General features: G+C 42.8%; 1 protein-coding gene across 1 annotated transcript; it reads right to left on the bottom strand.

The window, feature by feature from the left end:
• Positions 1-2,503: 2,503 nt before the first annotated feature.
• On the bottom strand, positions 2,504-10,395 carry KCNV2 (potassium voltage-gated channel modifier subfamily V member 2). The gene is made up of 2 exons (XM_032989722.2): positions 8,735-10,395; positions 2,504-4,242 (listed from the first exon to the last, which is right to left on the bottom strand). Exons 1-2 carry the CDS (start codon positions 10,172-10,174, stop codon positions 3,967-3,969), a joined length of 1,716 nt encoding a protein of 571 aa, XP_032845613.1. The 5' UTR covers positions 10,175-10,395; the 3' UTR covers positions 2,504-3,966.
• Between the last annotated feature and the right edge of the window lie 1,608 nt (positions 10,396-12,003).

Below are 12,003 nucleotides of genomic sequence, written 5' to 3'. Positions count from 1 at the left end.
TTTAGGATGTCATCCTGTCTACTGTTTGACTGTTTCATTTGAGTAATCTAGGGACAGTGATAATGCCACTAAAAGTCTTAGTGGATGTGGCAGAATAAATTAACTGAGAGTCCTCAGAAGGAACAATTGTGTCAACAAAAAAATGGCCAAAATGCTGCATCCTATTTCAAAACCAGCTGTTACAGGTTTGCAGAGCCTTCTGCAGGTTGTTGGAAGCTTGTTCTGTGGGAATATGAACTCCTTCCTTCCTCTGGAATGGCTGGAGGTCCTCTTTGTATGGTATGAGCCTCAGACAGGCTTTCACAGGGGAAGAGGATCTTATGGGAGGACCTTGCTAGTAGTCACCCACAGAAAATGCTGGTACTGACAGAGTTTTAGGCATTTGGGGCAGTGTCTGGCTGATATAGTGGTGCCTCAACTTTAGTCATACTCTTTCCTATTTAAATGCACAGACCTGTGCTTATCACCCCTAAAATAAGATTAAGACACACAGCAGAAAGCTAAAATAATCTAGAGGAGAAAATTATGAGTCTTTGATTGAATAAAAACTCTAAAATACTAACTCCCAGTTCGCTGGAAAATGCCCTAAATCACTAAGAACCGTTTCACCTGTTGAATGCAGCAGGGCAGGTGAGCCAGGTATTACAAAACAGAAAAACAACAACTTTGTGTAGTCTTCTGCTTAATATTTCATGTGGCAGTTGGCAGAGGTCTGTCCTCCAGACTGCCCATTTCTACCATGTATCTTGTGTCGGCTCTAACATTAGTCAGAACCCTATAAATTGAGCTAGGTCACACACCAAACAAGAATCTAACCCTGTTCCTCCAAACTGTCACATTTGTGTGTTGAGTCAGTGCACAGAGGAATCAAAAAAGTACCAAAGCTGTCATCGACAAGACAGTGGGATGAGGGGGCAAAGTGCATTGAGAAGAGAGTGAGGTGGCCACTAGGTAAGCTGAGCTGCCCGAGGTGTGATGGTCTTGGTGTTCAAAGCACACAGATGGGACCTGGTGGTACTGCTTACAATGTCTTCTTTTCCTGGGGGGACAGAAACTCGTCTCCTTTGTGTCAGGAAGTGTTTTGGCACATGGCCAGTAGCCTGTAGGATGCTCTAAGTAATAGTTTTGCCTTTGAGTGGCTGCAGTGTGCAGGGACTGACTCTGGGAGTCCTTCTGAATTAAATCCTTCAGCCAAAGATTGCTTGGTCCAGAGGAGATTGAGTGTTTGGGAAGATTTCGGTGCTTGGTCAGTGTACTTTCATAGCTCTTTATTGAAGCAGGGCCTGCGACCCACACCTTTCCACCCAACCATGTGCTGTAAACACCAAGTTGAACAGTCTTTCTTTTACTGTCACCTGATAGGTCATTACTGGTGAAAAGGAGAGCAGCTTCAGTTAGTGGGCTGGGAGACAACCACTCCAAGCTGTATTTGAACAGTTAGAGCAGTACTATGGGGCTTGTGCATTAAAATCTTGTTGGTCAGATAAGAATACACTCACCAAGAGCATTCAATTCTGACTTTTGATGAAGAGAGAGCAGTCTTTTTTCTCCTGATCATGTTTTATGTGGAAAGCTGATTCCCTTACATGTATTGAAAAACATCTACTTGAACGACGGTGAGGTGAGGCAAGTGGGGTGGAAAACAAGGCTGGTGATTTGTGTCAAGCCTGAGGCTATGAGGAAGTCCAGCCTCAGCAGAGTAAGTGCTCAGGTTATGGAATTCTCTAGGTGGCAGGAAGCTGCTGAGCTTGCCATGCAAGCCTGAGAATCTACATACCATCTGCATGGTCCATACAAGTACTGATACCTTCAGACAAGGAAATTAATTTAGGATGTCCCATATCTTGGAAAATTGAGTAATCACCAACATTTAAGTCCTTTTAATGGTTTTATCCCAAGCTGCATGTTGAAAATAAAGCACAGTTGTGTTTTTGCATGGTTGTAATTTGCCACCCCACTGCACTGCAGTGGGGGTCTAAGAGAGAGACTTCCTGTGATTTCAGGAAGCTCCTCGTCCTGTTGTTGCTGTGCAGAAGGGCCATGCAAATTCATAACATCCCTAGAGCCAAAGTAAAGCAGCTATTCTTCTCAGTGAGTGCCGGGATTGTGCCTGCTGCATTGTGTGCAGTCCAGAACAGCAAACATCTATCACATTCAACTCCCAGGGCTCAGCTGTGCCTTAAAGACATGGTTTAGCTTTTAACAGAGCTGATCAGCACACAATGTGCTGACTGTCATTCCTAAAGAACAAAATGACAGATGGGCTTATGATACGTTTGTCTGGAGGTAGAGAATGAGAAGAGCCACTTGGTTACTAATTACCTCCTCACCATTGAGAGGAGAAATGTCCCCATGCTTGACACAATTTGCATGGACATGGCAAAATTAATGAACTTTTTCACCCTTAGCTGTCCCAAGAGTGAGCTTCACACCATTGTCTCTGGTGTGGTTCTACGATTTGAATGCAGCCATTTGTATTCAGCAGGGTAGCACAGACACAACGTGAGAGTTCAAGAATTTTAAACTGCATCTCTGCCATCAGGCTGTTTTGCAGCAAGAGTGCTGCTAATATCAGCCATGGGTCATATCAGTGACTGTTACCATTGTCTCTTTTTGTTACCCTTTTTTCTGTTTTTCAACACCATTTGTATCTGAATATCAATAAAATAACAATTTTTTTCAAATCTGTTTTTCAGATTACTATTTCTAAACTGGTGTGACTGCGCCTACATAAAAAGAATATTTCCGATATGCCGTGAACTAATACATGAAACATAGATTTGATTTGTTGCTGTTATTTGTTTCACAGGTTTTGGGGTGAGTTTCTGACTCATGAGACATTGCATCCAGCTGTGCAAGAAGGCTCAGTAACCTTAGGAAGTGAGATACTACTGGGGGTGAGCTAAGGTGTCAAAATTGTGTCCTTAGTGGCTGTATGCACCAGACAAAGTATCTTGACTTTAAATTATATTTAAAATTGGTTACAGATAAGTGCTGATAAGATCCTTTGTATGAAAAGTCTTTATAAGCTATTATCCATTACATGTTTCATTTGATTATTTTTTTAAATGCTGCTTTAATACTTATGTCCCGCAACAGGCCTATTATTATTCTAACAATTCAATACATAGATACATTATATGCTCTGAAATAAATTTAATTTATCACTTAATCCTATACTTAAAGAAGGTTTTGGTTTGGAAATGTTTTCAAAGCTGAGCAATGACATTTATCAACTCAGACTCCAGACTTCTTTTCTAGTTCTTGGCATACTGAAAGATGAATATGGAGATGGTGGTGGAGGAGAATACTAAAAGCAGTGTGCTGCTTGCTTAAATATGAAAATGGGAATCATTTGCAGGACTGTGTTTGAAAAATAAAATTGGAACAGTGAAGCATAGCTATCTGACAGTGGAAATAGAAGCTGAAATCTTAAGGACTATAAATGTTGCTAATATTCAGCTAAATGCTCTAGGCTCTTTTCCTGGTTTTGAAAGCTGGTGCAAAACTAGTTTTAACAATGCTGTCAGTATATTGGGCGTTCTATTTGTTTAATTTTTGAGATTGCCTTGACAGGGCTGAGGTGGCTGACCCTTAATGGCAGCAATTTTTTATCCATTGCTGTGATTATGGTGAGCCTTTATTGTGGGTCTAATCAGTAGCAGAGTGCTACATATTCATTTGGGTCTAATTCATTGTTTCTGGGTGGCTGATTTGAAGAATGTCATTCAAGATAGTTGACGAGCACTTAAGTGCTGTTCACAACCTAGGAAAGCCAAAAAAAAAAATCTATTGTAATCTGAGCCTTTTTTCTTTTGAAAACAACCCCCTTCACAACAGATCTCACCATCTACTTTTGTTACTGTTGGCCTTTTCAGTTTATCTTCCCTTAGCTTGGCTGATCTGTTTATCTTCTTTCTCCTTCAGCATCTCTGTTCCCTCCCAATATCCAAAGCACAAACTGTATCAGCGCTGTGACAAAGGGTGGGTTGCACCTTCTCCACAGCATTCAGATATTTTCTTCATGGCTCTCCGTGTGAAGTCCACCTTCCCCCTTTCCTTCTTGAGAGCCGTGTACTCATATGCCTTCAGCTTGCTGTAATAGTCTGAGAATTTGTTGTAGAGAATGGAGATGGGCATTCCATTCAGGATTATTCCAAATGCAATGCAGAGGAAAGCAAACAGGCGGCCCAGGTGAGTTTCTGGACACATGTCTCCATATCCCACTGTAGAGATGCTGACCTACAGACAAAACAACATTCAGCTTATTAGCTGGGAAGAAACATACAAACAGATATGGAAAAGATACAAACAGTTCAGGGATCAAGGACAATTTTAAAGTTAGTGTTTTGCACTTTGCATAATAAGTGTGATGCAGTTTTTTCTGTAGCACTCATCTTATGTAAAATTCCCTAATTAAAAGAAAATCCCTCTCATGCAGTGAAGACAGACAACAGTGCAGTTTGACACCATTCAGGATGATTTTTAAAAGCTTTGTCCTTCAGGGGGAATTTCCAATTTCCAAACAATTTTCACACCAGCCTGTCCAGCAGGTGGGTTTGCTCAGCTGTAGTAAGCAGATAGAGATGGCTCCCTGACCACGCAAATCCAGTGATAACTTCAGCCCTGCTCCCTCATCGTGTCGCTTGGAACAGATGCCCTGTGTCTAAATCCAATGTGCTTATAAAACCTGGTATTTTGGGACTTATTCCGTGGGTTGTATTTTGAATGTTACCTTTGTTTGTCATAGATATTTTAGGGACCACTGAAAAACACATTAAAAGCTTCAGGTAATGGTGAAATATGTTTTTATAATATTTGCACTATAGGAAGAAGTGACACGGGTCTTTGACATTTCTAGATAAAGCCCCCTTTAATGGTTACATACCTACAAGGAGCTTTGGAAAAAAACAAAGATCTTTCTCTGTTGTCTGGAAGTTTTTGCTCACAGTGTATGCTCACAACATATATATTTATAGCGTTAATTTTTTTTATCTCCCTGCTCAGCTGTATGTCAGAGGCTACAAAAGTAAGGTGTATGTGTGCCTTCAATAGGGAATATTCCTGTTTCATTTAGCTCACACAGGTGGAAAATTTTTGCTGAATTCCCTTTTGAAGAAGGGTTTGGTGGTTGTTTAAAATGTTGGGGGGGGGGGTTGTTTGTTTGTTTGTTTGTTTGTTTGTTTTTGTTTTTGTTTTTTTTCTGTGAGAGTGATGGTATTTAGTATATCTGCTTTATATGAATATGTACGTGTTGCTATTACATTGTCTATATAGTTTCACAGACTTTTTTCTTCTCAGCCACCAGCATTTTCTTTTTAGCCTATGGATGTATGAAGGAACTGTGTTTCATATGGACCTGTTACTGTACCAAGTACTACAATACTTTCTTTGTAAAATTCAGTTTCAAAAATTCATGGATGTTTGCTTATGGAGATTCTATATGTGAATGATGTACTCCCAAGCAGTCAACATAAGTACTCATTTATGTACTTCCACTGCACACATCTTGATTTTTTATATTTTTTACATTTAGTAAATATTACTTATTTTTCTCTGGTAGGTAAAATAGCAGGCTTCTGCCATCTGGCACCTCTTGGTCTGTGCAAGGGATCTTTTTTAGGCAAATAATTGTATTTAACAGTATCTCAACACACTGTGTGTATCTGTAAAACAGTAATCTAAAACTGACAGAAATAAACCACAGGCAGTAGGAGTTTCACTGTAATGCTCTTGTGGCTTTAGCACTGAAATAAGTCTTTCGAAGGTCACAGTGTGCAGCCTGTCATCCTCTAACATGCTAAATAAAATGTTATTTCAAATGAAGAAAGCATTAGGGTACATGAGACAGCACTGGGTAAGCACATTTGTAGGATGCACCTGGTGTTTCCTGTGGAATAAAAAGGATTAGTCACTTGGTTTAGTGGAAATTAAGTCACTGGATTTGAATGATAATACAGGATAAATATCTCCAAAAATAAATACTGAGACGAAGGCAAGATGTTTATCTCTACCAGCCAGGACAAAACCATTATCCTATGATAAGGTTCTGTTCCACTGGCATAGTCTTCTACATTGCCTGTGACAGTTTGGGAGAAATACCTCTCCTCTGTGTGTGAGACTGTAAATGTTATTGGATTTAAAGGAAATCTGAGTGATCCATGTATCTTCATTTTAACTCTTAAAGAATTAATAGGCTTTAAAAAGAGTTTTATGCCTTGAAATTGCAATGCATATGCTACAGCTCCTCTTTTGGAGACACTTGCTCAGTTAAATAGGCTTTTTTCATGTAGTCATAGTCATATAGGTTTCTTAGGAGTATCTAAATGTTTATGGTGTCACCATCTTTCAGAAATGAGCCCTAAAGATTTTACATATATCCTGCATGTTCAGAAAACAAAATATAAGGGTAATGTCCTTATTCCAGCATTGTGTGAATTCCAAATTTTTTCATAACCTGTGTATATCACTTAAAGATGACCTGTGAAGGTCACATAACAGGACTCTTTCCTTTAGTCACTGATTTTTCCCTCCTTCTCATGCCCCAGCTTAAAGGGTATATGGATGTACATATATAAATGTCTATGTGGTCTGTAGGGCCATTTTTTCTGCCATGCATTGAATCACAACAAACATATGTATGGGAAACCATCACACCTCATTCAGCCGTCACTGGACCAAAAGTGGAGGCCATGGGCTCCCAGGGCTGCTGTCCAGGAGAAGCGACCTTGTATATGTTGGGGTTGCTGTCCTGTGGGCCCCATATGCAACTTGGTGCATCCAGTGCCTATGCTGCTCAACCAGCGTGATATCTTCTGACTCCTTTACAAACCATTGGCATGGGCTTCCTTCCCGAGGGAAGTGACTGGGACATAGCCAACCCCATAACCAGGCCCAGGGGTCAGAAATTTTCCTGGGGCCCTACTGTAAATGTAGATTACGGAGGCCAGAATCAGCCATTGCAAAATGAAATGTACATGATTACAGACGAGAAGAAGCCTTAGAGTTATGGGCAGCCAAGATACAGGCCCTTTGCCTTCTCTCAGCACCTGCAACATCGAGCTACCCTCTGATTTGATTCAGGCTGCTGTGATCACACACATCTTCTACAGCATAATAGAACTGTTGTTTTCCAGCTCTGAAATGCTGCAGGCAGCAGCGCAGGCAGCAGCACAGGCAGGGATCAGCTTCCCCCTCTCTACAATGCTCTTGATAAAACCATGCTCCTCCCTGTCAAGACACTGTTGTAAAAATTATAATTGTGAAATTGCCATGTTTGCACATGAAAATTATCTGTTAAGTATTTACTTACAACCTGCATCTCCCTCTCAATTGTCTGATCGTCTTGATAAACCCAGAAGTGTTTCTTTTGTCTTCACAGATCACCTTGAAGGATATAACTATCATTTTGATCTCACGGTAGTTTGAGAAGTATAGGTTAGCCTTCTCTAAGTGAATATATGTCCATCCTTGGGTGTTAATGCAATTCAAGTCTGGAGTTGAACTGCTTCTCAAACACTTTAGATGTGAATTTTGAGTTTGGGATGCTGGAACAGGTCTGCCAGGATGTTGCCAGAGGCAGGAGGCATTTAAGCAAGGTGGAAGACTTTAAACTCTCACAGCATTGTGTTCCTGGCTAAATCTTCATGCCCCTGAAAGATGTGAACCCAACATCCTGGAAAATGCTGCCTCAAAAACACCCCTTCATGTAATATAGTATAGTACAGGTCAGTGATAGTTCAGGCCTCTCAAGGAGACATGCCCAAATGCCTTAGAACCAGTGGCAATCTCTAGAAATGAGGTCATTCTCTCTTCATTTCTGAGGCTTGTCAGCTGAAACTCAGCCAGTTATCCTCACTCCAAGTGCTTGGGATGGGACTAAAATCACACGCTTTCTGGCAGAGGTTGCAAAAAAAGATTCAAGGTGACATTAACCAGCTCTCAGTATTGACTGATGCGGGATTCAAATCAGTGACCTAGATGTAGAAGGCAGTTTATCCCATTATCAACCCCCCGAGCCATTCTGCTTCTTTTTGTATTTATTCCTCTGCAAGTCTGGCACGGCATAAGTAACTGCCGATGTGGTTTTTTTGTGTGTGCAAACATGCACGTGCCTTAGACGTGCCACCTAAGGAACGCTTTTTTGTGTGCTTTATACACAATCTCTTGTGTAAAACAACTGTTGGTCCTAATACATTTTTAATTGCCAGAGCTTTGGGACAGCTTCAGCTTTGCAAGTTTTAGTGACTAGACTATAGTTAATAAACTATGTGTTATCATCTTACAGTTGCATGATGGGCCACAGTAGATCTGCAAAAAAAATAAGAGTGAAAATCCTGTGTCTACCTGAGATCAGATAGCCTGATGCAAGCTGGGGTTTTTTTTGCCATTTGTTTTTTTCTTTTCAACACTGACAATGGGATTAGATGGGGAAATATTTTTATTTCCTGTCTCTTTTCTCACTTATTCTTTAAAAGTGCAAGTACTGTCTGCATTTGGTTGGATGGGAATTTCCACACTGCCTGATTAAGCCTTGATTTAAGCTTACAACAGAGGTGAATGAGTGCATGTGTGTATGAGTGAGCACATATGTCCTGCAAGCTCAGAATTCAGAGCAGATGTTCCCTGATCTGAGCCTGCTGTTTTCAAGACTGTCGGTGATTCTAGCAAGGAAGGGGAGGGGAAGGGAGAAGGGGTCTCTGGTTACCCAGCAAGGTGAGATGTGTTTACTTACGGCAGCCCACCACCAAGCATGGGGGATACTGGTGAAGTTGGTACTGGAGACATCGTGCTCCACTGTGTAGACCATGGCAGAGAAGGCGAAGATGCCCATGGCAATGAAGAGCAAAAGGCAGCCGACCTGCTGGTAACACTGGCGCAAGGTAAATCCAAAGGCACGCAGCCCAGTGGAGTGGCGGGCCAGCTTGAGGATGCGGAAGATGCGCATGAGGCGCATGATGCGAAGCACTTGTCCCACCTTGCCCACCCGTCCCACCTTCTCAATGTCGTGCTCGTGCTGAGAGCCCCGACCTCGGGGCTGGTCAACATCAGCAAAGCATTCAAGCAGCAGCTGTAGGTAGAGGGGCAGGATGGCAATGAGGTCTACAGCATTGAGGGCGCTGCTGGCAAAGCGGCGCAGGTCTGGGGTAGAGACCAAGCGCAGCAGGTACTCCAGTGTGAAGAATGCGATGCACATCGTTTCAATGTGCTCTAAGACAGGCCTGCTCTCCCCGCTCTTCCGGTCGACCTGCTGCATCTCCTCCACCGTGTTGAGTGCCAGGGCCACCACAGAGATGAGCACGAAGAAGCTGGAGGCAACTGCCATCACCTTGGCGGTGACAGAGGAGAAGGGCTTCTCCATGAGGTTCCAGAGGCGCCAGCGCTGGGGACCATAGTAGCGCATGTGGTGAAAGAGCTGCTCGTTCTCCTGAGCTTCTGCCTGGGAGCGCAGCTCGCGCTGGACCTTCAGCTGCTCACTCAGCTCATCACGGCGCTCCTCGAAACAGATGCGGCAACAGCGAGGTGTGTATTTGAGCCGCACGCCCCAGTAGCTCAGCTCCTCCAAGAAGCTACGAGGGCACAGCTCATCCCGCACGCGCAGCACCCCTGAGGCATAGAAGTTGTACACCAGCTGGAAGACGGCCGGGTCCCGGTCAAAGAAATACTCATCTACCTGGGCAGTGTAGTCATCGCACAGGCCCAGCTGGCAGCGACGGTCAGTGGAGGTAGCCAGGCGGCCCAGGCGGGTCTTGGGATAGATGGCCACTGCCTGGTAGGTGAGACGGTAGGTTTGGCCGCCAACGTTGATGTTCAGTATGGACGAAGTGGAAGCTGTGGTCGGGGCTCCAGAGAAAAGGGCAGGGGAGAAGGGAATGGATGACGAGGGCTTGTTTTCTTCCCCAAATGTATCTCCGCTTGGCCATTTTCCTTGTTCTTTGTCTTCCTCTTCCTCATCTTCATCATCCACGTAATAGTTGTAATTCCCGTCAGGTCCCAGGAGTAGTAGGGGGTGGGAGTTCAATGGAGCGGTATCAGAAAAGCCACTCTGCTTGTCTACACTCATACCTTCATTATCCTTCCCCTTGTCAGGCTGCAGGAAGACATCTGGTGCTTCCCTCTCTCTGTCTTTATGTTTTAGGAAAGGAAACTGTCGCTGCATGTTAAACTGCAACATACTATTCTTCCTTACTCCTCTCCCTTCTTTGCATTCACCCAATCAAGGAATTAGCACCAGTCCTTTCCAAGACTACAGAGGCTGACAATCCTGTTTTCTTCTCTGTTTATCTCCGTAGTATCATGCACAGTAGCAATTCTGCATTTTTCTCCCTACCAGCCACCACTCCAGTTGTTGTGAAAGCTCCGTGTGGGATATAGACACATGAAGACTGCTGTTGACCGTTTTAATCTTGCTGACAGGGAAGATCTGAGTGCTTAGAGAAGGGGATTTAGTGGCTATTATCCTGTTCTAGCCTCAGTTCCCTCAGGCTGTGACGTGAATGATTATGGATCTATAAATCTATGAAAAATCAGTAGGGAAAAAAAAAAAAAACTAAAGTTTTGTTGCCAATAAAGACTGTACATTTACCTAATTCAAGTATATATGGATTAAGAATAATGTCAAAATGAAAACGTATGAGAGGCTGAAGGGGAAGGGAGAGGGGGGAGAGAGAGAGAGAACATTATAGATTTCTTTCATCTATATGAGTATAGCATGACTTGGTTTTTCTTAGTGAAAATAATGAATAATTGATACGCAGATAATGGGTAGGAATTCACTACAGTGGCTCTTAAAGTGTTTGATTAAATAAAAGTCATGCCTTTTTATTCCCAGTTAGAATACCTCCACCTGGTTAAGAGCCGAGGAAGGAAGCAGTCTGTGCCTGAAGCTTTGACTGTGCTCTAGAAGCGCAAGTGTCATTCTCTGGATGCAGGGGTGTGAAAGGGTTTCCAGCATGATACTTTACCTCAAACTCCTTATAAGCTGTTGAGAAACAGACTAAAGCCACTCTTGTTTCTCTTGCAGGGCATGTTTAATAGCATAAAGCTGCACAAGATACCTAGCAGGACAGGAGAGATGCTTTCTCTTTGTTTTGATGGATGTTTCATTCTCAGCTCTGGTTGAGCTAATGCAAGTATCTCTGGTAAAAATGAACATCCTGAAAGCCGGGTTACTTCCCGTTGTCAATGGGAGCACTTCAGCTGAGCTCTAGCTCCTGTAAAGCAGAGGATACATACAATAAAGGGAAGGCACCTGTGGCATGCTCTTAGTCCCTGCATTACAGCCTCTTAACACCAGCTCATTATTCCACCTGTGTCCAGGCTGGTGTAGGAAGGGACAAGGCACTAGAAAACTGCTAGCTTTGGCAACACCCTCGCTGGTCAGGAAGGCCTTCCATCGGCAATCCTGTAGCCTGCCTTCCACTTGCAGCTCCCTACCCTTTCACACAAGCTGCTGGAACAATGTATCCCATAGCCCCTGCAGTAGTATTTTTCCTTTCCTGCAAACCCCAGTACTGTTGTTTTGGTGGTGTCCCATGTAAATCCATTCTGTTGCTGTGAGAATCATCCCTTCTTTTTCTCCTTTTTCCTATTCCCAGCTTTTATATTTACTAGCTCTTGATAAACAGGAAGATATCATAGCAGAGCATTTTGGAATACTTTTGTTCTCTGGCTGCATCCTAATGGTGCATCACACTGAATGGTTCAAGGTTTCTTCAGGTCACACTGTTTAAGGCCTGGATTATTGGCAATTCATATTTAGCTGTCCTTGAAAGTGGTTTGCTTTATGAATTTGCCTCCACTGCCTGTTCTCCTTCCTGATGCAAAAAAGCCAAGGCCCCTATTAATAAGGATTGTCAGTGCCTTATTACAGATACCAATTTGCTTTGTAGTTTGCTTTGAACATCAAACCATTCCATGGTAAGACCTTTGTTAGCAATGTTAATACAAATTAAACTTCAATTTCAAGGCTGTTTCTTTCTCCTAAGCAAACTGATTCAGACA

The sequence above is a fragment of the Tyto alba genome, unplaced genomic scaffold, assembly GCF_018691265.1.
Source record: "Tyto alba isolate M040663 unplaced genomic scaffold, T.alba_DEE_v4.0 Super-Scaffold_42, whole genome shotgun sequence".
In the NCBI taxonomy this organism is placed as follows: domain Eukaryota; kingdom Metazoa; phylum Chordata; class Aves; order Strigiformes; family Tytonidae; genus Tyto; species Tyto alba.
This window is presented reverse-complemented; position numbering and strand designations above follow the sequence as displayed.